The following is a 26,828-nucleotide window of genomic DNA, read 5'->3' as shown; positions in this document are numbered from 1 at the left end:
AATTATGATTAAGATTTGGAGATGAAAGAAAGACAACAGCTCATACCCATCAAGAAGAGTGCAAATGATGTTAAAAGTATATTATTTGTTTATGTAAAGTTGCAAATGATGTTTTCTTATCAGAAGTCTATTAGAGACAAGGCATGAGTATGGGTTCAAGAGCCCGACTCGGCTAAATCATGAAAATATAGAATATATTTTGTTTCACGATAAGGTGTCCAAGTGTTTTACTTAGACGATCTGATATGAGTACGCAAGGTTTAGTTAGAATCTGTGTGATTAAGTCTAACAAAATTGACTGCAAGCATTTATGATTGGCTTTTTCCTGAAAACTGTATGTTTTTCCATTATCGAAAAACAAAAAGGAATACAAACAAGATTAGAAACTCATAAACATGCAATAAACAGAAGTTAAGAACACAAGATAGCAAATATAACTTTCAATTTTTTTTATATAATTAGAATAAATTGGGATGCATTTTCGTCTGTGAATGTCAACCAAAATAGACATTTTAAATATAGTAATCAAAAAGATACTGTTCCATAAGAGCGCAAGATGCTACAAGGAAGACAAAATTCAGAGCTCGTATCCCTACTCACTGAATTTCGAGCTCTTTGGATGAGTTGAAGCTAGTTGGATCGATTTTATCGAGCGGAATTACAAATACTTTTCCATTCTCTTCTTCAGTCCATTCAATAGATTTCTTCTGCAGATATTTTGTAACCTGCAGTCAATACAATGCCATCAGATATTACAATAGTATCAAGGGAAGTTGCCTGACAGACAGATTGAAGAATGAGTAAAAGGGGCCACTCGACTTTAGACTAATTAAAGAATAGTCCATAATGATACTCCAAGTTCATTTTCTTCACTCAATTCAGATACCTTATTCTCGATATTCGATACAAAGTCAAACAACCAAGTACCAGCTATCTATTTGCTCATAGCTAACACCGTAGAGGCCACTTTATTCATTAAATTACGCTAGCTTCCATCTTTAAAAAGCGAAAAGCATTAAGAACAAAGCATTTCAACATAAAAGATCAACAAATGGTAAACACATAACGGGAACACCAAAAACTAATACATTTTTTGTTCAAAAAATTGATATGCTAGTATCAAGAGCACTGGGTAAGATGCATGTCAAGATATTTCATACCAGTCGTTTCAGACACCCTTTTCTGCTCTCTCCATCACCATCCCCAATAGTGACCTTAAGGAAAGAAAAGGCTGAAACAATACAAACCCATTATGTTAATATAGATAGCTAATGCAAATAGACAGATAAATTGGCAGCAAGCAAACACTATAGCTTACTTGGGATCCCAGCAAAGATAGAGAGTTGAAACTTCAGAAGCTTAATACCCTCTTTTGGTTCACAAAGGCTGATATCCAGCGACATTTCCTCTTCCCTGTAACATAAGGATTTAATTGCTAGACTAGAAAACAGAGTGCAATAATGAAAGAGGGCAGTGACCACAGATCAGTATGAAATATGAACAAACCTTGGTTCCAGAATTTTCTGTGTGGACAAATCATCAGCTTCGCGGGCCTTTCTATTGTAGAATTGACCCTAAAAGCAAGCAGAAAAAGCATAATTAGAAATAGTTAATAACTGTGCCACTCCGTGATACAAGATGAATCGGTCAGCAAATTTTGATTTTATAGTATGGCTACTGGCAAAGAGATTTAGCAGAGCACTATACTGTAATCAAGAAATCAGACACTTTCATCCTAAGCTGAATTGAAGGAGCCAGCTTAAAATCAGAAGTTATGTAAATCTCTTTGAAAACTGTCACAAAAATTAAGTTCTGCAACAAAAATGTTAAAATTTCCCTCAACATTAAATTTGATACATACAACAATGCCAAAGCCTCAGCCAACAGTATGAGATCAACAAAAATTAGTAACAAAGATTATATTTTATCAAGCCCTCAAATTTCATACATAGCTTGGCAAAAAGCTATCAGAGATAAAAGATATACAGTATCTCACATCAGGAAAAAGATAATCCACTATGAATACGACAGTGCAACTAGGATGAGAGCAATACCTCTTTAATAAGCTTATTGGCCCGCTCTTGATCTCCCTGGGTATAAGCAACAGTAGCCTGCCATAAAAATAAGTTGTTCATCGAATGTAAAACATTATGTATACGTATCATTGCTCTCTGAAACAAAAATACTTTTGGGCCCAGTTTGGTTTTTGGTACTAAATGGTGATAATGAGAATGATTTGTTGTGTAAATTTTCATGAAATATGTCATGTCATTCCTGGGGTATTGGAACTCTAAACATTAAAAAAAAATTCCACGTTTTTCCATTACCACTTATACCACCACTCCAAATGGTAATGCATTAGAAAGAATTTTGTGAAAAAAAAAGAGATGGTGGAAGTAGAATAATCAAGACCATTAAAATTGTCAAGAGATTTTCCCACCAAAATTACACTAAATTGTCATTACTATTCCTGCCAATTAATACCGACTATCAAATTGGTCGTCAGAAGATTAAAAAGGGTTAAAACCAGTTCAACAAAATGAACTTAGGAGAAGCACCAAACTAGAATAACATCACCTCAGGTTTGTTATAGTTATGTTTGAATGAAAAAAAATTATTGCAAAAAAACAACACTGACAAAACAGAGAATGAGAGGACAAGAATCCTCCATAACAATTCCAAGGCAAGTCAATCACTATGGACATAAGAAAGCAGATAATCATATGTATTAATTCAAATTTCATCAAAACATAGTGTCATTTACTCACAGCTTTGTAGTATTCTTTCATAGTTGTCCAATTCTCCTTGACAGCCTGACGAAGGACTGAAAAGCTGTTCTCGTCCTCTTCATCTTCAACTAGATTATCAAGCATCAATGACGAATATAAACATGTGATTGCAAGAAATATGAAAATTCAGAAATATGATTGCATAATCAACGTTTTCAATTTGTCTCCTAAGATTGTCCCTGCACTAAGCCAAAAAAACGAAACAGATCTACTATATGTGTAAGCGTGTTATGTTACGTAACGGCCGTTATGTAACATGCTGGAGAGTTGCCTTGACGCGAAATCCGTCATATAGCTGTGCATGAATTTTCACGGTCAAAATGCCGCGTTGTCTGTTACGTAACGTGTAACACCCATTATTTCACCACTACAACTATATTTCACCGTTACAATGTTATTTGTCTCGGTTAAAATTTTATTAATACCCATTAACTTTAATTATTAAGATCGCTTAACTTGTAGTTTCTCATAATTTTAGTTGTTAAACAAAATAATTAACTAATAAGTTAATCAATTATACACTAAAAGTACCTCACATACTGTAATTATAATAACTATGGGCATCTTATTGCATAACAATAGTAGTTCAACAAGAAAAATGCATTAATAAGTTCAAAACTCCTTTTACATTGGATCGGCCGCAATTCATCGGAGACTGGTATTTTCCCATGGTGTGTGTGCATAGGGGATGATAACCAAAGAATTACTACTGATGAGTAACTTAATTTTGCTTCCATATTGGATCCTAGCTCTACAATCCACCAAACGTCGTACAAAAAGAATATTGCACCACCTATCCTGCCCCATATTCGGTCATTTTCTTTTTATTCTTAAATTGAAACAAGTAGGCCCAAGAAAACTCTCTGTAACATACCACAAACTCCCATGAAACCTCTAGCATGTTAAAAAATTTGCAACAGAAAATCAAATGTTATATGCTGTCAACTGCTTTTGCAGCCTTTGGATTTTGGTAGGCAAAACAAACAGTTCTAATCAATAACACTTAAATAATAAAGGCACAACTACAGACTTAGTTCAGGTTGCTAATTCCATTAAAAATATTATACTATCACGTTTCATCATACATGACCGGCTGCTTACCTTCAGCATGATCTGCTTTTGGCTTCACAGAAACAAAAGTTTGCTCTATCTCAGTCTCTTTCATTGGTTCAGCAACAGTCCTGCCATGGAGTCTCCGTTTCAAGGTTCTCAAGTGAGTTTTTTTGGGTAGCTCCTCTTGTCTTTCATGAGCAGTAAATAGTGCTCCCAATATTTCCTTCTCCAAGTCTTGTTTATCATTGCTTTTCTTACGCGACTCTTTTCCATTTTTCTTCACTATTCTAACATCACTGCAATAGCAAGAAAAGAAAATAGTAGGCATCAGGCAGGTAGATTTTTAACGTAAAGTTCAATAAAGAAAAAATCAGGAACATACTAACCTTAGTAAAGAAACTGGCAAAACTGAGCGAACCTTTGGATGCAACTCCTGGATCATCAAATAAAATCTAGGTGAGACAAAAAAAACTTTATCAAAATTCCAGGTGAGTAATTCTCTGAAATATCTGGCAATATTTGGACTTCATGGCATAAATTTAGAACCATTCAAGTCATATACCATTGAGAGAATAGACAAACAGATTAAGATAAAAGCTGTGATGAAGATTTATATTTGCACTAGTTGGTAAAGGGTAAGTTTGAGCAAACAGTAGTTAAATGAGCCCAAAATATCAATCGATCAAAGCAATATATCCAATTTTTTCTGAACAAATTGATTGGCCTATAAAAAATCAGTTTCACAGACCAGATGTGAGGCTCCAACAAATGATATATACACATACTTGAAACTTTTTTATCAGAGACAGGAAGAAATTTCTTATCAAAGAAATAGCTAGCAAAAGAACACAGGATAAGATGTCCCATTCTAACATCAGCAGGAAAAGATGTACGTCAATCACTCTAAGAAAGAAACAAAATATTAACCCCAAACCCCCAAGTAACATGAAGGGAAAACAAGAACATATCCCACTTCCCAGCCTCTCACCTAGAGGTGTTCAAATGTAACTGAACCAACATTACCAGGACTGATATTGCGTCCAAACCGGTTGATAACAGAAAATATCGAAAATGAACCCGATCCGCAACCGATTGTTTTAAAACCGACATATAACCATTGATTGAGAAAATCTGAACCTAATAGTGACCGAACCGATTTTTAATCAAACTTAGCTTTCATTTTGTCTCCTAGCATGTGGGACAAAATGATAGAACTTAAATTTTGATTTACATTCAAACACGTAAATGTTAAGTAATAAACAACAATTGATTTGCATTGTAACTATTTTCCCTTAAAGTAAAGAGAATCTAATCATCAATTAAATAAAAACTAGCAACTTAATATAATATCAACTCAATCAATAGTAACCCTCAGCAAAATTCCACTTGAAAATAAAGCCCAAACCTGATTTGTGCCTGGTAAGACCGAATCAATTATTAACCAATGACAAATCGAGATCGATTGACCCTCGACTCGAAGTTCAACCGACACTGAACCGGTGCAAACACGATAACTAACCTCTAACCGATCCGCAAACAACCGATCCGACCCGAGTGTGACTCGTAGTGAAACGCATCCGAAAAGTAACTAATCCCAAACATAATCAAACAAAATGATACCCGTTCGAAACTAATCCGATAACCCGAATAAACACCTCTACTCTAACCACTAAGACCCAACGGACTAGGGAAATTGTAGCCATTAGCCACCCTGGGTAGCAAAATAATTTTTACTTTCCTGTCTCTCAGCACTTGGTAAGAACAAAGAACACATATCAGATGCTATGTGTTAAGTCACTGAATCAGAAAATCAGCTTTGATACCTAACATGTAATCAAAGCAAAACAATTTTACCATCTTTAAGACCATGAAAATTTAATAAATAAGAGACTGAGCACATCCATCAAGGTTATAAATTGTAAAGAAAATTGGAGATTTATTCTCAACACTTTTACATTATATGCAATATTCTTCCACATCATCACCGGAAAGAGCCAATTAAATTAGAATCCAAAACTAATTATTCATAAGAAAAACTTCTTGAAAACAACAAATACCAACTTGCCAAAGAATGCGAAGTTCTAGCAAAATACTAGCTTTACCAACACAAAAAAACTCTCAATTAGACTAAGAATTCATATCTCGTATATATTTAACAAAACTTTCACAAATCAAAGATGAAATCACCAATCATGTAATTAACAATGACGAGGAAGTAATCAAGCAGATGCCATCAGCAGAAGCAAAGTAAACATATTAAATAAAACAGATGTAGATATGAAAACAACATAAGAATAATAGGAAACGCGCTGTGGCCTTCTCCTATTAAAGCGGTATGACTTACAATTCCAATGGATCCGCTTACGACATCATCACTCTTCTCAAGAGTTGAAGCTGAAAGGTCAACAAGTGCATCCATACTCTGATTTGTAAATAAGAAATTAAGTGCATTAGTTGACAAATCTCATGTTACAAATCAAGGTTCATTACAGCCTAAAGAAGGAAGAAAATCAAGCAATTACAACGAAAAAAAAGAGGAATTTCAGGAATGGTTGCTTATTTGATTCTGACATATCAACATCATTTGAATTCACCAGTACGTCTATTAAATTATGCAGGGAAGGCGAAGTTTGTTGAAAGTATCCGGTGTCACACCGATGGAGGGAAAATCATTTGCCAAACCTTTTTCTCATTTTACACTTCAATACCATATATAGGAAGTTAATGGAACTTGTTGAACTATCAATCCCTTATTAGACATAAATGAACCATATTAAAATTGTCACATTAAATCATGTGCACTTATGTTATAGATGATGCTTGCTACCAAGTATCAAATACTGTCAATAGAAACAAACTATTTGTTATCACTAACAAAGGTAAGGTTAAGTACATTCGACCCCTAATCTCCTATAGGTGGGAGCCATTTAGTGGCACTGGGGCAATGGAATGTTGATGTTGTAGAGCTATCAATCCCTTATAAAACATAAATGGAGTAAAAGCTGGTTGAATTCCAAAACTAATTAAGAACATATATATTTTTACAACTCTATTCAACTTCCCTCCGCCCCACGGCCCCAAGAAAGAAAGAGTTCTGCATTAATGGTCTACAATGGCTTTATGCGTCAGAATATTAGTTTTCAAGCTACATATGCTATTGTGAAGAAAATTTAGGGAACTGCAAGCTATAGTGATTAATTTATAATTATACAGGTAATACACACTCAAATGGAAGTTAAAACAACATATTAAGTGCATCTCATGCATGTACGCATACTCACACAGAAAACGAATGGGAGTTACAGTCAAGAAATGTTACTCGTCTAAGTAAACAAGTGAAGAGAGAGAACAAGTAGGAAAAAGAAGAAAACAGTAAGTACTTTGCATTTTGAGTGATCCTAATGGAACTATGTCAATTGATGATATTTCTTTAAAGTGTCGCATCCTTTTCGAAATTCTTAAGTCTGAACTATAAATTAAACTAAAGTTACTTAAAAAGGCCTGTCACTGCTGTCAGAAAAAGATTTATCATTAACATATATCCTACAAAAATATCTATCTATTTCCTTAGAATACACATTACATAAAAAAACCCCTAAGAATTCTCAATGTTAATGAGGTTTTCAAAATGTTTGACTATGTAAAAGATATATTGCTTTGGAATTCACAATGTCAATCCAATCTTGAATGTAACACGACTGGTAGGTCTTCAGGATGGGCAAGTACGAACTTAGAGCAATTGATAATGTTGATAAAGCAAGTAAGATGCACAAAAGTTAAGAATTTAAACCCATATCTTCAATCTTTAAATGAATGTAAGCTCTACCTTTTCCAGATCATATCCACAAAGGCCTGCAAATTCAGTATGCCCTCTATATTATATACCATTCAAGATCACAAATCAGCTCAATGTAAAAACTAATCATCAATGGCATTAGTAAAAATGTACAAATTAAAGAATCACCTCACTTCACTTCAAAAAGAAATTTAAAAAGAGGAGAAAGACAAAAGATAGGAACATTAGCATAGCATTAACAAAAAATGCATGAGGTAGCTTTTCAAACTTCAATACATAGCATCAAACAAGAAGAGATTTTTGTTGTTAGAAAACACAAACTAAAGAAATGAAATACAAGCAAAATTATGTAGTAATGCCACATTATACAACCTACTCCCAAAGGCTCATTCCCCGTCACATGCTTAGCCAATTAAGCAAGAAAAACAGCAGTACTCAACAGTCGATGCTTCCAAAGCCACTAGTCAAGTCAAGTCATTTCATTATCACTTTATAAGGTAATATATATGGGTATATGTGAAATGACATTTAAAACACAACATTAGAAAAATTCTTGTACAGCTAGTTTAACAAATAAAGAATAGCGAGACTGCACCAGTAATAGGAAAGTCATTCTTCCACCTTATGCTAAACAAAAGCACGAGTCATGTTAAATTGAATGCGGATGGAACACATAGAAAATGAATTTGGAGGGAGACGAGAGTGAGGCTTTCCCTGCCTTCCCCTTTATTAGTCCTTTCAATATTACAAACAATATTGAAAATATGGAGGAATATCAAAGCTTACACCTTTTCATCCCATTCCCATCTTTCTCTTTTATATTGCTACTCACCATTTGAGTCGAAAACTAAATCCAAGATTCCAAGTAAATTGCAAGCGTCTGTTTAGCAAAAGGAAGATAAACATCAAGATTCCACAATGGTATTATTGCTTTGTTTGAGGTTTACAATTATCCAGCCAAAGAGACATGTAAAAGAAAGAATTTTGTTTCACATTTCTGCATCATCTAAACCAAGAATGACAGAATTGAGGTTTTTGGATTTATCAAATAAAATTTAAAATTGGGAAGTGAAATTAATGTTAGAATTTTGAATCCTACAAAGTTTAGTTGAAAAAACTTGTAGTGAAGAAAGAGATAGCCACTATCTTCCTTGCTATTGGAACACATTATCTGCATTGAGGGTTGAGAGATGATTGTGGAAATCTTTTCTCCTAGTGTTGAGCTTGCTCAAGGCCACGAGCCAAGAAAACACCTTAATCGTAAGGAAACCTTAGCTTTTCAAAACTTATTGGCTAGAGGAATAAGGTGGATTATGAAGAGGTATAGATAGAACATAATTAAAAGATGCGTAGGAGAAACTCAAGGATGTGTAGGGCTTCCAAATCCTCTTATCTGGTTTTAAGGGAGGGTGGAAGCTCTCTAAAATGGAAAGAAGCTCAAATGTAGGGAGCAAGAAAAAGCTAGTAAATTTGAATCTCAAGTTACAGACTTTGATAGTTATAACTAAACCACAAAACTAAAAAGAGAAAAAGGGAGCAAGAAAGACCATTATTACCTATAATGAAATTCGGTTTGGTATGAAAAGCGTAAATGGTGTATGCAAAACATAGACGAGACTGAATTAGGATCAAATAGGTATATGATACGTTAAGTATAGAAAATAAATTCAATAGAAAAGATCATGGTTGATGTTTGAGCTTTTAAAACTTTGTTTTTAAGCAAACCTTTTATTTTTTAGGCTTTATCTCTTTGATTCCTCTTGCCTCTCCTTAATATGTAGCCAAAATCAATAAAGTTGTAAAATCATGGACACTATAATGGGACAAGACCTCGAGCTATTTAGGTCGTGTTTAGCTAGAATCCATGACGGAATTTTCGAGGTAATGGAACGGGGCTATGTTCCGCGTTCCATTATATTAGAAGACACTAATCTGGATATGGTATTAGGGAACACGAATTGTTGGACACTAGAATCAGGTACATGATATTGGTACATGTACAAGTGGTTCATCCACTATGTTTAGTCATCAACTTATTTCTGGAATCATTTTAGATCCATACTACATAAAAAAAATATTAAACGTTACAAAGAATCAGTGCTTAAATATGTGAAGCCAAGTAAGAGGTGAGAGGTTTTCTTTGAAATTCCCAAAACATAATAAACCCGCATCATGTAACTTGTAAGTATACCATTCATTTAAGCAACTCTACCACTCATACTTCCTCACATCTTTGCTTGTGACTCAAAGTGACATGAAGCATCCTAGTGCAAGATCAAGTGTCAATATTTTGAGGTATCTTATATCCTAGTCAATTCGGAAACAGATTGTTGACATGAATGTGCTAGTTTTATTCCAAGTCCAAATAATACAGAGAAATAACACTACATTAGTGCTAAAACTGATGCACATAACTATTCAATTGATGCACCATACTATATACCAGAGAAAAGCACATGCCTTATGGTAATTTGGGCCGCTCTAAACATATGTTCTGATTCCGGCCCTATTTATCATGGCCGATCTAATTCAGCCGCAAAAGGAATTAAAAAAATATCTAGACTTAAATTTAATCATCACCCACTTTAAGGATAGTAAAAATGCATAATCTCAAGTTACTCACTGTGATTGTTATCTAAGCCACAAACTGAAAAAGAGAAAAGGGAACAAGAAAGACCATTATTACTCGATATGCAATTCAATTTGGAATAGGAATCCCATGGTGCGCAAAACACAAACTAGAGTGCATCAAGATTGATTGGATACAGGATACATTAGGTATAGAAAATAAATTCAATGACGAAAGAAAATGATTAATTTTTGAGCTTTAAAATATTATGAGGTATCTTATATCCTACTCAATTAGTAATGCTGATTCTTATGGTGGTAATGCCAAGTCCAAATAACACAAGGATAATGACAGTAAATTTAAGCTAAAATTATGAAGATTAAGAATTCAAGTCTTAGCCTACTAGGTCCTTCATTTTACATGTGTTTGATATTAGCATAGCTTAAGTAACTAATGTGATAGATCTTTGACAAGACCTTGTGCTTGCTGCCATGTCTCTCAATCAATTAATCAAAAAATGAAACAATCACAAAAACAATTAACACAATAGAAACTCTAGAATGATAAACATTTGAAGAACATAGAGCAACATCTAAAATACATGACCATAGCATGTCAGAAATTCTAGAGGACCAATGATGCAAAACCAAAGAAAAAGAAAGAAATGCAACTAACCAAGAACTTCATGGATCGTTTTCTTGTTGAGTTGAAACCCATCTCCTAGCATACGGAAGAGAAAATCTTCAAAATCTGCATGCATACTATCATCTTTCCCCGCATTAATACATGACGCAGTTTTGTTTGACGGTTCTTCATAAGATGGAATTTCTGAAGATCCATTTGTGGAAGGTGTTGACTTCATATATTCTCCTCCAGAATTCACAGATACAGAGTTTCTTTGAGGAAGACCTTTACCACTTCCTTTAGCATTATATCGATGCCTTACAATATCTCCAGAAGAAAGCTCTAATGATGACATAGAAGTGGTAGCCACGTCATTTTTGAACTCATGAGTCACTGCATTAGTTTCCTGTAATTCATAAAGCATGACACCAGCCAAGTCCACATTATGACTTGCTCGAGAATAAGCAGATGAGATAATCTCCAGCGAAAAAGAAGAACCAAAAGCTTCAACCAGCAGGTCCATATCCCTATTACAACTGCTGAATGATGAATTGAGAGAACACGCAGTCGCCATGTCTAGGGCATAATACAAGCGAAAGACAAATAAGAATGCAACAAAAATATAACAAATGACATCCAAATAAACGATGCATGCAAAAATAAGCAATCAAGGGAGCAGCAGACTTTTAAGTATTTAAAATAACAACCATGTTCACAGGTAACAGCTATTAGCAAGTGTAGCTACCACCTACTGCTCATTCCATTTCAAAGCTACAGAAAAAGGTTATCTTTTGGATAGCATGAGCATTATATTAGGAATAATGCAATGTTTGAAAGGGAGGAAATAGAGGGGTTATTTTCTTCATTAAGATAGCAAAGAGGGAGGAGACGGAAATGAAGAGGAGGGGATCGGATGAATCATGAAAGAACTCCTTTGCAATTTTTATTTCAGCTCAACAAATCCTTCCAGCATTGGAAAGATTTATGAGGAAAACAAATTAATCTTCCCTCTACTCCCATTCCCTTACCTCCCTTTTTATCCTAAAAAATCTTCTCTATCCAAAATATAAACTAATGAACAGCAAGAAAGGGTGCAAAACTTGAATCTTGTCTTTTCTTATGCAGACTCTTCATTTTACTTGTAACCGTGTTGGTTCTTCGACACTAGGATACTTTATGTTAGACAAATTGTACTTTTACATACATTAGTTGACTCGGATGCTCGGACATGTAACCATCTCCGATATAAGTTCCCGAGTCTGGGTAACATAGAAAGGGATAACCCTGATGAGAGTATGAGACTAAGGTCCCCCAAAAACTGACTACCAACATCAAACTTTAATTTAAGGAATTATCCTTCTCGGAAGAGAAAACCCTGTTTTTTTCCTGACAAAATACCATGCTAGATAATAATGTGCTTCGAATTCTTGCTAATATATCACTTCCTCTAAATCTTTACTATAATTAGACGCAAAATTGAACTAACAATTAGGAGTCAATCCACAAAGTACAAAGAAAAAATACAGTGACAATCATTCCATCCTGTTGAACTAATATCTTTACACGCATTAAACTGAGAATTAAACACCTTAAAAAGTATTTACTCTACATGGATTTATTTTTTTCATTTACATAATATTATAATCAAAGTAAGTACTCAATATAGATTTTTTTTTCTTCTTTTTTTTCATTTCCTCGATTTCTTTGTCATTGAACTAAAATCTTAACATGCATTGTGAATTGTGATAAACTGAGAATTAAACACCTGAAAAATATAAGAATTTATTTCTTTCATTTCATCCACACAATATTATCAGTAAACCCAACAAATGTATAATGAAGCAAGTAACATTCCCATCAGAAAGTCCAATTCCTCGAATTCTAGGTCATTAAAAATCAAAGAAATAGAATCAAAGACCAAGAAAGTAGACGACGAATCGCCATTACCAAAAACAGATGATGATTAAGAGAAGAAGAAGAACAAGAAGAAGAAGAGTGCTTACATGGAGACAGGAGAATGAGAGTGAAAAGTGAGAAGAAACCGGCAGGAAAGTAGTGTGATTGGAAAAGCAAAGGTAGCTTCAACTAAATGTGAGAATTGACAAGTGAACTGAGAATTGGTAAGACCGTAAGTCTTGCAAAATTTGGGTGCGCAGAAATGCGTTCTGCACATACTGCTTTTGGCGCTCACATACTTTTGGCAATTAGTGAACCAATTCTTAAATATCGTCGCTCTTTTTATTTTATCGCCACCTCTCAATGAAATTACGAATTTATCTCTGGACTTTAAAAAATTACGAATTTACCACTGGACTTAAAATTTCTTATATATACTCTAATCTCACTAAATAACTCCTTTATCACACTTAAAAAACAAAATTACAACATAAAAATTTTGGAGCAAAAACTAAGAAATTCATTCCACAAACAAATAATCGAGATAATTTTTATTCGAATCGTATTATTTTAAATTTTAAAAAAATAAAAGGTAGTCGCAGGAAAACCGCGGTGGGCTCGCGGTTTTCCTGCGAGTGCCCCATTTTTAAAATATTTTTTTTTTCGTTTTTTTTTAAAATAATTATTATTAATTTTATTTATATTATTATTATTATTATTATTATTATTATTATTTGTTAAAACTTAGAGAGATAAGGAGGAAATAAAATGAGTAAAAGTTAGAAGATGAGATGTTTTTACTCATTGGTGTTTTTTACATTGGTGAACTTCCATATTTATAGACAAGTTCATTTACAATTGCATTGAATGCATTCACATTAGGGTAAATTCATTAATTACTTTTCACATTATATTCATTAATTACCTTTCACACTATATTTCAACACTCCCCTTGAATGCATTCTAATTATGTAAAAGAAAAAGATTAAAATATTATTACAATATTTCTATTTAATACTTCCTCCATTTAGCAGCTTCACGAATAATTGTATTACCCTCGCGAGCAAGGTCACGTCCCTCATTACGAGCTTGTACACATGCTTCTAGAGCTACTCGATTCGCTACAGCACCCGGTGCATTCCCCTAAGGGTGTCCTAAAGTTCCTCCACCAAACTGTAGTACAGAATCATCCCCGAAGATTTCGGTTAGAGCAGGCATATGCCAAACGTGAATACCTCCTGAAGCAACAGGAAGAACACCAGGTGTGGAAACCCAAGATTGAGTGAAAAAGATACCGCGACTTCTGTCTTTTTCAGTATAATCATCACGTAGTAAATCAACAAAGCCTAAAGTAATATCTCTTTCCCCTTCAAGCTTACCTACTACGGTACCAGAATGAATATGGTCTCCACCAGACAGACGTAACGCTTTAGCTAGTACACGGAAGTGCATACCATGATTCTTCTGTCTATCAATAACGTTAAAAACCTTGTCAGGAAAAACCCAATGGGATAAAAACCTGAACGAAGAGAAAAAGAGTGCAGTGAGTATGATTCTCCCCCTGAGTTCAACAGATATCTCGTAGATGACACATTCCAATTTTATATATAAGTTGCTCGAATCTCTTTGATGGAAGGGACTTTGTGAACAAATTTGCAAGATTTTCACTTGATTGAATTTGTTTGACTTTTACTATTTTATACTTCTGGAGGTCATGTGCAAAGAAAAGTTTTAGTGCTATGTGTTTGGTTCTATCCCCTTTTATGAAGCCTTCACTAACTTGTTCAATACAACCGGTATTATCTTCAAAAATTACAGTTGGAGAATTTATTATCGAGTTTATCCCACATTCTTCTTGAATGTGACCAATTACTGACCTTAACCAAACGCATTCTCTACTTGTTTCATAAAGGGCGATCAATTCTGCATGGTTTGATGATGTAGCTGTCAGTGTCTATTTCGTGGATCTCTAAGATATTGCGGTACCTCCATATGTGATACATATCCATTTTGTGATTTAGCCTTATGGGGATCTGATAAGTATCCAGCATTTGCATATCCAACAAGAGTAGCATCTTGCTTTGATCGATAAAATAGTCCAAGATCTTTAGTTCCTCGAAGGTAGCGCAACAAATGTTTTATCCCACTCCAATGTCTCTTTGTTGGTGAATTGCTATATCTAGCTAATAAATCAACAGCGAAAGCAATATCAGGTCTTATATTATTAGCTAGATATATTAGAGCTCCAACTGCGCTTAAATATGGCACTTCAGGGTCAAGAATCTCCTCGTCTTCTTCACAAGGTCGAAATGGATCATCTTTTGGTTTTAATGATCGCACTATCATTGGAGAGCTCAGCAGATGAGCTTTGTCAATATGAAATCTTTTTAGAACCTTTTCTGTATAGTTGGATTGGTGCACAAAGATTCCACCCCTTAAGTGCTCTATTTGTAATCTAAGCCAAAATTTTGTTTTCCCAAGATCTTTCATTTCAAATTCTTTCATCAAATATTTTGCAATTTGTTCAAGCTCTTTGGGAGTTCCAATGATATTTAAATCATCAGCATAAACTGCAATTATAGAAAATCCTGATTGAGTCCGTTTAATAAATACACAAGGACTGATTTGATCATTTTTGAATCCTTCTTTCAGGAGATATTTACCAAGACGGTTGTACCACATTCTTCCAGATTGTTTTAGTCCATAAAGTGACCTTTTCAGCTTTATGGAAAACATTTCTCGTGATTTGTGGTTTTCTGGCAACTTAAGTCCTTCAGGGACTTTCATTAAAAGGTCTGTATCAAGTGAACCATATAAATATGCGGTCACAACATCCATAAGTCGCATTTGCAAACTGTTTGAGACAGTTAGACTTATCAAGAATCTTAGTGTAGTCACATCTACTACTGGAGAATACGTTTCTTCATAATCAATCCCTGGTCTTTGGGAAAAACCTTGTGCTACAAGTCGTGCCTTATATCTTACCACTTCATCTTTCTCATTTTTTTTTTCTTACAAACACCCATTTATATCCGGCTGGTACCATTTGGTGTTTGGGTAATTTGTCCAAAAACTTCTCGTTTCTCAAGTGACTTTAATTCCGCTTGAATAGCATCTTTCCATTTTGGCCAATCATTTCTGCGCCGACATTCTTGTATCGTTCTTGGTTCTATATCATTTTCATCAAGTGTTATTTCGGTGGCGATTGAATGAGCAAGTGCATCATTAACAATACTATTCTTTCGATTTATTTGCCTTTTAGTTGAAATGTAATTAATCGAAATTTCATTGTTATCTTTGATATCATTATTTTCTTCTTCTCTGAGATTTTCATCCTCATCTCCAAAACTTGTTTCTTTACAATTCATTGAAGAAGTAATACTGATAACATTTGCCATTTCATTCAATCTTTTGGATTTTCTTTGTTTCAAATCCTTTGAACCAAGTGGTCTTCCACGCTTCCGGCGTGCAATAGATTCATTTTCAGTGGCTTTGTTATCAATGAGAATTTCAATTCGTGCCGGAACATTTGCCACAGGAATATATGATTTTGTCACTTGCTTTGTTTCTACAAATGCATCAGGTAATCTGTTTGCAATATATTGATTATGGAAAATTTTTCTAACTTGTTGTTCAGAAGCATTCGTTTTTGGATCATATATTTTCAAATGCATTGCATTCCATGTGAGATCTATTTCCTTCTTATTTGGGTCCATTTTCTCTCCCCATAAGGATGGGAATATTGTCTCATTAAAATGATAATCTGCAAATCTAGCATTAAACAAATCACCAGTCATTGGTTCTAAATATTTGATAAATGATGGGCATTCAAATCCAACATAAATTCCCATCCTTCTTTGTGGACCAATTTTTGTACGTTGGGGTGGTGCAATAGAGACATATACCGCACATCCAAATATTTTCAAGTGTGATATATTTGGTTCTCGACCATGCACTAATTGTTGTGGTGAATATTTATGATAAGCACTTGGTCTCAATCTTATCAATGACGATGCATGTATTAGTGCATGGCCCCATGCAGATGATGGTAATTTCGACCTCATTAATAATGGTCTTGCTATTTATTGGAGTCTTTTAATCAATGATTCAGCCAGACCATTTTGAGTATGAACATGAGCTACTGGATGTTCTACGTCAATTCCAATTGACGTACAATAATCATTAAAAGTTTGAGATGTAAATTCTCCGGCATTATCAAGCTTTATTCGCGTAATTGTATAATCTGGAAATTGATTTCTCAATCGAATGATTTGAGCAAGTAATTTCGCAAATGCCACTTTTCTAGTTTGTAGGATGACTTACATGTGACCATCATGTTGAGGCATCAATCAATACCATAAAATATCTAAATGGCCCAGAAGCAGGATTAATTGGCCCACATATATCTCCATGAATTCTTTCTAGAAATTTAGGAGTTTTAGTAGCAATTTTATTTAAAGATGGTCTAATTATCAATTTGCCTTGTGAGCATGCAGAACATGATAATTCATTTGGTTGGGGAATTCTCATTTTCTTCATTGGATGCCCAATTGAATTTTCAATAATTTTTCGTATCATTCCCACACCAGGATGATCCAATCGGTCATGCCATAAATTCATCATTTCTTTATTATCAAACTTCTGTTTGGACACCATGTTTATCTCAACCGGTTTTATATTAATGTGATATAATCCCGATGAGTATGCTGGTAATTTTTCATGAATGCTTTTCTTGCCGCATTTTTCAGATGTGATGCATAAATATTCAGTATGATTTTCGGTCATTGTTTCTAAATGATAACCATTTTGGCGTACATCTTTGAAACTTATGAGATTCGTCGAGATTTACTCGAATATAAAGCATCATTAATTACTAGTTTTGTCCTATTAGGAAGTATTATTTGAGCTTTTCCATATCCTTCTATTAGTGTAGTAGTTCCAGAGATTGTGGTGACATATGCTTTCACCATCTTCAACTCAGAAAAGTATTCTTTGTGCTTTAGGATAGTGTAAGTTGTTCCACTATCTAGAAGGCATTGATATTTGAATCCATTTTCAAACTGATCCATATCTTCATATTAAATAAATACATAGTTAAAATAAAATTTCATTAACATTAGATGATATCAATACATAAAAAGGATATTGCATATAAAAAGGAAATACAACTAAATAAGCACCACAACATTGTTAAGAAAAATTCAAATATCTTCGTCATATTCTTTATCATTTTCATCACCATCTAAATAGAAGTCTGAAAGGTCAAGATTAGGCATTGACGTGCTTGCTTTATTATAAGGATCGACATTAGGCATTGAGGTGCTTGCTTCATTAAAGTTTGCTTCCACACCTTTTTCCTTTTTCTTTTGGGAAGCTAGATACAGCTCCACCAAATGTTTGGCAGTACGACATGTACGTGCCCAATGCCCTGTCATGCCACATTTGTAACAAATACTTTCTTTTCCTTCTTGATGGCTATTTTTATTGTGATATCCAACTTGTTTTCCCCTTCGAGAATTATTATTGTAATGACTATTTTGATAATTTTGGGGAAAGTGGCCTCTACCGAATCCTTGAAACTTTCTACTATGTCCATTAAAGTTTACACGACCTTGTCCTCGTCCTCTTCCTCGGAAATTTCCGCGTCCTCTTACCACGGTTATTATAATTTCCACGGCCTTTATTTTTAACAGCATGTGCTTCAGGCACATGTGTTTTAGTAGAGTGTCTCATGGATAGTTTGAGATTCAATAGGTCTCATATTATGATTTTTCTAACCACGATTATTATGTTGTTCAGCCAGTGAGAGTACTACACTCAAATCTGAATATCTTTTGAAATTTTTTCCCTATATTGTTGTTGCAGAATAATGTTTGATGGATGAAAAGTAGATAATGTGATTCAATCATTTCTGCATCAGTCACAGGGTGCTCACAATATTTCAACATTGATGCAATTCGGTAAAATGTTGAATTGTACTCACTGAGAGTCTTAAAATCAGAAAATCTTAAATTTTCCCACTCATGGCTAGCTTGTGGAAGAAGCACCCTTTTGTGGTGATTAAATCTTTCAACAAGAGAGTTGCACAATGTTTTGGAATCTTTTATGAATGAATATTCAGATTTAAGGCTATCATGAATATGATGCCTCAAGAGGACTAAGGCCTTTTCTTGATTTGTAGCTACCTTTATTTTGGTAACGTGAGTTCCATCTATTGGATCCTTTTCGTTTATGATGACATCTTCTTTCCATTCTAAGAATTTTTGTCCAGTTAAGTCTAATATGTTGAATAGTCTTTTGGTAATTTCTGCCATACTTGCTTTTTGATTATTAAGGGTTGATTATTAAGGGTAGAGAGCTGATGCTGATAACGTGTTAAAACTTAGAGAGATAAGGAGGAAATAGAATGAGTAAAAGTTAGAAGATGGAGATGTTTTTACTCATTGGTGTGTTTTTTATATTGGTGAACTTCCATATTTATAGGCATATTCATCTACAATTGCATTGAATGCATTCACATTAGGGTAAATTCATTAATTACCTTTCACACTATATTCATTAATTACCTTTCACACTATATTTCAACATTATTATTATTTTTTTTTATTTTAATTATTATATTTAATTTATTTTTTTAAATATTATTATTATTATTATCATTATTATTATTATTATTAACTTTTTTATATTCTTTTAAATATTATTTTTATTATTTTTGTTGGTGATGTTGTTGTTGTTGTTGTTGTTGTTGTTATTGTTATTGTTTGTAAATTTTTCTTTAATTTTATTTTTAAATGTTGTTTTTGTTATTAGTGTTATGATTATTATTATTGTTCGTGTTATTATTGTTATGATTATTATTAATATTATTATTTTTGTTAATATTATTATTATGATTATTGTTAATTTAGAAAATTAATTACAATAATAATAATAATAATAATAATAATAATAATAATAATAATAATAATAATAATAATAATAATAATAAATATGTTCTTACATTATATTTGTTGATAATGATTAGTTAAATATTGTTGTTGCTAATTAATTATTGTCTTTTGTTCATGTGGTTAATTTAACATAACGTTTGATTATGTTTATTTATTAATAATAATTAATTAAATTATCAAAAATTGTAGTAAATGGCTGGTACTTACGGGAAAGTAAAAGGTTTTTTTAGAAACTTGTTGAGCTGGAATAGTTCTAGGCCTACTCTGCTCAGAGGGGACCCTTATGAGAGGGGGGGTGACGGGTTCTACTAGGAGGACTAGGCAGGAAGAGGCTACCAGACACAGTGAGGCCCAACGATCGAGTACGCTGAACCAAGTGCGTACTCGTTTTGATGACCAGGCTAGCAGCCTCCAGAGTAGTTGGGGGGTTTCTAGTGATGATGATAATGATGCTGATGATGTTCAGTTCCAAGGTCCTGATCTTCGCCCAGCGGACTCGACTATTGTCCGGGGGCCCGACGGGAGATTCGCATGTGCCGGCCCTAGTTCTTCAGGCGCATCTGAGGGTGCCGAACATAGTCTCGTTGATAATGAGCCGCCACGAAGGAGCAGGCGCTCACAGTCCGCTGGAACAGACTGGTTGGTCACATCACCCCAGCCCGAGGGGCCCACAGATACGCGTCTGATACCCAACTATGGCGGACACATAGCTAAAGTTATTTTTGATAGCTCTGAGCGTATGCCTCCGGTTCTGGAGTGCCGTAGTAGAAAGAAGCCGTTGGAGGCGATCATCGGACTGTGGGATATGACCGATGCGCTTTACGATGTTCTACCTGCTACTCCCCTCGGCTGACTACCGTACGTTATGCACCAGCACATCGACTGTGTTTTGATATCGGCCTTCTTGGAGAGGTGGCAACCGGATACGAATACCTTTCACATGCCATGGGGGAGATGACGATTATGTTGCACGACGTGCAACGCATATTGGGCATAGGTATTGAAGGTTCTCTACCGGCTGAGCCTTTTGAGAGGGAGTGGCAGGACGGTATTACTAATCTATTTGGGGAGCCCATATCCGAGCTACGACGGAAAAGGATATTCACCAGCGGCTGCATCAACGTTGCTGAAGTGATGCAGTTGTGTCATCGGTCCCAGGCTATGGATACCCAGTCGACAGCCTACTACATGGCTATTGTCGGCTCTACCCTGCTAGCGGATAAGACCAAAACTGGCATGCGACCTCACCCGATACTTGCCGTCAACGTCGATCAGGATGAAATCGCCTGGGGTGCGGTGACACTGGCCTACATGTATCGCCAACTGGGAATGGCATCTAGGGTTGGTTGCAAGACCATTGCGGGTTACCTCACATTGCTCCAGACATGGATCTACCAGTACTTTCTCGCCTTCCGCCCTCATCCTCGCCGAGCAGATGTGCCTAATAAGACTAGGGCGGAGATGTGGTCCACGCCCAAGCCAGGTCGTGAGATCAACAGGCTGAGGGACTGCAGGAGTATACTAGACTCCATGACGGAAACTCAGGTATTGTACATCACATCACACTTTCTTATGCATGTTATTTTAATTTTAGATTATTTTTATATGTTAACTTGCCTTGTATGCAAGTGGAATGGACTCCGTACATGACTTCTCCAAGGGCATTGCTGAATGAGCACCCACGTACCACCTTCATCGGGGGTATCACTTGCTTTGATATCGTCGAGGTGTATTTGCCGGAGAGGACAGTGGGACAGGTTGACTTTGTGCAGGCTATTCCCCCCTCCTCTGAGACCAGCCCAGGCTGTACGACCTGCACAGGGTACCTACTCCGTGACCTTTGCTTCTCCGCCTGTGTACTTGGAGGCATGGAGTAAGTTCCCCTATAGTGCCCGCCTTGGTGATTAGGCACTTCTTCGGGTTTCTGTTCCATCAGAGGCTGATCCTAGTTACGTTGACTGGTTCAGAGTGTGCTCCCACCCATACGTCGTCCCCAGCGAAGGACCGAGTGCCGGTTTTGGTCCAGCTGAAAGCAGATTGGAATACGTTAGTTTTTTGAATTTATTTTTTTTCTATTATGTCGTTGTGTTATTTAGATGCTTTTAATGTCTTATTCACACCCTTTTTCCTTTTTTTTTCAGTTTCTGAATGAATAGCCGAGTCGAGTCGCTCTATTGGCGAAACTGCCTCCTGTTGCGGAAATGACCTCCTGGGAAAGACATGCTTTAGATGTATACCTTAATGATATTAAAGATTTATTTGCCAAATGACAAGCTTTTAAGGGGCATAGCCCTTTGTGGTTTGTATTTTAACTAATTTACATTAATACGTTTATTTATTTACATCAACGCTTTTTACATTAAATTTAATTCATGTTTACATCAATGCTTTTATGAGTTTACAACATTACTATACATATTGAATTTCATCTACAATTTCTATAGTAATGACGTACACAATAGTATAACTATGGACTATCTACAAATTGAATCCCATCTACAATTTCTATAGTAAAACTGAATAATGATTTACACATCACGTTACACTATGGACTATCTAAATTTACAACATCTTCAGCGGTGTTATTACGTTGTGGTGGTCGTGGCCCGCATAGTTTATTCCAAAGCATAATCCTACTAGTAAAATGTGTTTCTATATGTCTGGAAAATTGTCAACTGCTTCTCTCCAACATTGATGGACTGGCGACAGTGGAGATGAATTGTCGTTCATTAATAGTTGAACAAAATGATTTCCATTCACCCAACATATATGTATAACTTTATTTACACTATGCACGCCCGATGCTTTCCTTAACGGAAGAAACAAACAGTTGTACAGCGGATTACCGTCAGCAGAACCATAATAAGCAATGCCAATGTTAAGAAACGTTGTTGCAGAGTACAATGCCATCGGTGCATCCATCCAGTGAATATAAGGAGCAGGTCTATTATCGTGTGAACCAATTCTGAATATAGCATCGTCTAACAACTCCTGCGATAGATACAAACTTAGGTATTGGTCTCTGTTCATTTGCATTTCCATACACATAGCACGTCTTAAAAGAGGCCATGCCTCCTCGCCTCCCAACTTTGTGGCGGCAATAGCTCTAAATCCACAGTTACCATCACCTAAGACATCAATCCAATCAAACAAGTAAGGAGGAAGAATGTGCGGGATGTGATTAGGCCATGGAAACAGTGAAAAATCACGACCTCCTGGATCATCTGCAATTATTGAAAATAAGGTTAGTAAGATTAAGCTGTAACAAACTAATTTAAATAACGGAAAGGAAAGTCATGTACTAGATAAGTTGAAACTAAACTTAATTCCAACTGAGGATTGCGTTTCTCGACCACTAGATCTACCACTAGATCTCCCGCGGGATGAAGATCTAGACCCTCGACCACGAGAAGATGATCTGCTATATTCAAATGCGCTTTTATTTCTTCTAAGGGTTTTGCTTATGGTTGGTCTTCCCTTTCTAGGTGGACTTGCGTAAGGCTCAGGTATATCGGCTCTATCAGGGTGTAGTTCATACTCAAGTACCTAAGATAAGCGTCGTACAACTGCGGGATCAGATTTTTTTAGGACTTCATCGACCAAAGATTGAAAGTACTCTTTGTCATCGGCGTTCGCGTATCGTACTCTTTCGTTGGTGTCATTTCCTACCTCTGTGTATGTCAAAGTACTTCAAAATGGATGAATGTCATCCAAATACAAAGCATCTTGTGAACCAATGGACATATATAAATAACAAGCACACGGCAATCCATGGGTGCATTGAAGTACACAACCGCATTTGTTAAGTACATAATCACCCAAATCTAGCATACGGTTATGCTCAAGCCACAGCTGCTTCAAGGCATAGATAGATACATGGCAATATAAATGTCTAAAGAAATGTTTGTCGCAACGACCTTGCTACAGAATTCATGGATTCCTGTAGTGCTTGTCAGATCCTGGCTTGCTGGTTTGTAATCTGTGCGTGTGCCCTTTTGAACAGGATAACAAATGAGCTATTACCGCTACCAAGATAACACTTGAAAGACGAGTGTTGGCTTTCAACTTTGCTGGTAGTCTGGTTACCCATGTGTATAACATTCATTCGTCCACGCACGCACAAATTTCTCTCTAAGTGGAATCCATGTTCCAGCCAAATACAAAACGACCTTTTTGTTCCTAACCGACCAGGTAGTGACGATGGATTGCCATCTTTGTTCAAATTCGTCGATTGTAGAACTTTCAACCAAGGGGTTCCATCTACTTTTCTTGAATATCTGCCCTTGTTGATATCTTTTCCCGCCACACAACTTGTCCACCATGTTTTCAACGTCGTTTGTAATATGCCAAATGCATAACAAATGTCGCACATCTACATTAAACAAAACATTAAACATAATTAAGACATATTCAATAAATAGAACGACAATAATCAATCAACAAAACCTTTTTACCTGGGAAGACGTCACGAATAGCTGCAGATAAACCTTTGTCTCAATCGGTTACAATGACGCTAGGAGTATGAGCTATGCCAAAAATATCTCTCAATCCCTGCAACACCCACGAATATGACACAACCGCCTCATCTCGCATCAAACAGAACGCAACCAAGAAGTTGTGATTGGTTGACGTCATTCCTATTACTTCACACAGTGGCCACTTTTATTTGTTTGTTTTGTACGTTGTATCCATCAACACAACATACAGCCACGTACGTATCATTTGGATAGAGGTAGGATTTGCAACTAATAATCTGCTCAATCCACCTTCATTATCCAAGTCTGTCCAGACCACGTAATTAAGTTCTGTGGCCATATAAAGACAGCGTTGAAGGGGAGTCCTACCCTCCATCTCTTCCCTCCTTATTGATTGCCTAGCATTATAAAGGAAAATTTTCTCTAATAGAAGTCATGATAAAGGTCGGTTGCATGCGGGTTGCACTAAGTTGTCGTATGTGCTCCCAAATATCTACATTGATCCTATTTGCCCTTACATGGCCATCTCTGTACACTAAGAACGGGTGGTTATCTCTTCCTTTTTCACTAGGACACACCCTTATTGTCCAAGGTCTTTCTCCTGGTTCACGACTACTTGCTACAATCAAAAATTTACACCCACAACTTCTACTTTGAGAACCAGGTCGGGCAGCATTATCTAGATTATGTAAATCACCCCTAATATTACAATAGCGGTGACATCTAAAATACACACTAACTCTAGAACGTCCTTCTTTTTTGTTTATAAGAAGCACGTATAAATTGAAAACCAATTGTTATTGCTATCGCATCGGTCCAACTATGTAATTCATCTAAGGAATCAAATTCCCTATCCGTAACAAATCTACCGGAGTAATCTACGTTGTTCTTCTAAGTTTTCAAAGTCCTGCAAATTTGAAATATGAAACAAACCATACATTAGGTCATTAAAAAATTATACATACAAACATTAATAATAAAAAATTCAATAATAATTAAAAATTATAAATTACTTTAATAATTAATATTAAAATATTAGTAATACAAATTAATATTAATTAAAAATTATAATTTACTTAAATAAATAATATTAAAATAATAAAAATACAAAAAATATAATAAAATAATTTTAATAATAATAAAACAAATTAATATTAAATAATAAGAAAATAATAACAATAACATATAATTATAAATTATTTAAATAAATAATAACAAAATAATAGTAATGTTAATAATATAAATTACTTAAATTAATAATAATAATAATAATAATAATAATAATAATAATAATAATAATAATAATAATAATAATAATAACAAAAAATAATAATAATAATAATAATAATAATAATAATAATAATAATAATAATAATAATAATAATAATACTAAAAATAATAATAATAATAATATATTAATAATAATAATAATAATAACAATAATAAAAAAATACAAATAATATTATTATTAATAATAATATTATAATAATATTAATAATAATATTAATAACAATAATTTACTAAGACGTATAATAATTTAAATAATAATGTAAATAATAATAAAAAAAAAGTCGCACAAAAACCGCGAGCAGACCACGATGGAGTCGCACAAATCGTGCGACTGAACCGTGGTCCACTCGCACGTTTTGTGCGACTCAACCACAGTTCACTCGCCCAGTTTTTGCGACTTCCTTTTTGTTTTCTTAAAAAAATACACCGATTCAAATTGATTAAAGTACGTACCGGATCCGATTCATAGTCGCTTTCGTTAGCCATAGTAATCGATTCCAACTAACAGCTTGTTTAAAATCGAAGAACGTTTTTAGAGAGTTTTTAGAGAGATAGTACCGTATTTGAATTCGTATATCATACAAGGGCGCGTCTGAAATTTCAATATATATAGGGTCGCGATAAAAATGTTCGAAATTACGTTTAAACTTTAAATTTAATGTTTTTAAAGTGATAATAGTGTTATTAAGTGCGATTTACATTTGTTAAACAAGTTTTAAGTCTAGGGGCAAATTCGTAATTTCATTAGGGGGTGACGATAAAATGTAAAGGGTGGCGATATATAGCAATGCCCTTAGGAGATGGAATCATTTACTTTCTGTTTTGACATGTTACGGAAACATGTGATTATCAAACATATCATATCACATAACTTAAAAATTTTGCTCTAAAATGACAAATGACAGTTTCATAATCATTTGCCAAATAAATTAAAATTATTTGATATTAAATTTTGATGTGGATTTTTATTTTAAATTACATCTAAAAATGGTAGTTTATTTTGAAAATTTATTACAGAATATCTTATATATTAGACTTAATTTTGTTCATGTAATAAATATCAGAACATAATTTTTTACTTGATAAATGACATTATTTATAATTAAAGAAATTTTTAAATTAAATAAAATTTAATTAGAATGATGCTATCACTACTATTATGTTATGTAATGTTTGAGAACAAATATTTTATTTCAAATTATAGATTTCAATTATGAAATCATAAATGAAGAATTTGAAAATAACAAGGTTTGGGTAGTCATTTTCAAATCCTCAACTTCAACTGCTTTAAAAACAATGGTGAAATTTAATCCAAATTCAAATTTGAAAATTTTTAATTTGCCAAACAATAGATTTTAGCCAATTTCAAATTTCCAAATGAAA

At 34.5% G+C, this 26,828-nt stretch overlaps 1 protein-coding gene and 1 pseudogene across 1 annotated transcript; both read right to left on the bottom strand.

Moving 5' to 3' along the window:
• Window positions 1–427: 427 nt before the first annotated feature.
• Window positions 428–13,078, bottom strand: LOC130809410 (putative nuclear RNA export factor SDE5). Its single transcript, XM_057675181.1, has 12 exons — window positions 12,835–13,078; window positions 10,883–11,407; window positions 7,669–7,694; window positions 6,187–6,264; window positions 4,229–4,275; window positions 3,891–4,138; window positions 2,769–2,857; window positions 2,055–2,111; window positions 1,507–1,574; window positions 1,319–1,413; window positions 1,161–1,231; window positions 428–725 (listed from the first exon to the last, which is right to left on the bottom strand). Exons 2-12 carry the CDS (start codon window positions 11,403–11,405, stop codon window positions 597–599), a joined length of 1,431 nt encoding a protein of 476 aa, XP_057531164.1. The 5' UTR covers window positions 11,406–11,407; window positions 12,835–13,078; the 3' UTR covers window positions 428–596.
• A 660-nt stretch (window positions 13,079–13,738) lies between these two features.
• On the bottom strand, window positions 13,739–14,619 carry LOC130808298 (ribulose bisphosphate carboxylase large chain-like; annotated as a pseudogene).
• Between the last annotated feature and the right edge of the window lie 12,209 nt (window positions 14,620–26,828).

This window comes from Amaranthus tricolor, chromosome 3, assembly GCF_026212465.1.
Source record: "Amaranthus tricolor cultivar Red isolate AtriRed21 chromosome 3, ASM2621246v1, whole genome shotgun sequence".
In the NCBI taxonomy this organism is placed as follows: Eukaryota; Viridiplantae; Streptophyta; class Magnoliopsida; order Caryophyllales; family Amaranthaceae; genus Amaranthus; species Amaranthus tricolor.
The sequence above is the reverse complement of the archived record's forward strand: the minus strand, read 5'-3'. Positions and strand labels throughout refer to the sequence as shown.

Bases quoted from the DNA above. Each gene is read 5' to 3' on its own strand.
- LOC130809410 (XM_057675181.1), bottom strand. From the start codon at position 11,405: ATGGCGACTGCGTGTTCTCTCAATTCATCATTCAGCAGTTGTAATAGG. The intron at 4,139-4,228 runs GTTAGTATGTTC...TTGCTATTGCAG, and splicing joins TTGCCAGTTTCTTTACTAAG to TGATGTTAGAATAGTGAAGA. The intron at 2,858-3,890 runs GTAAGCAGCCGG...TTGATAATCTAG, and splicing joins AAAAGCAGATCATGCTGAAG to TTGAAGATGAAGAGGACGAG.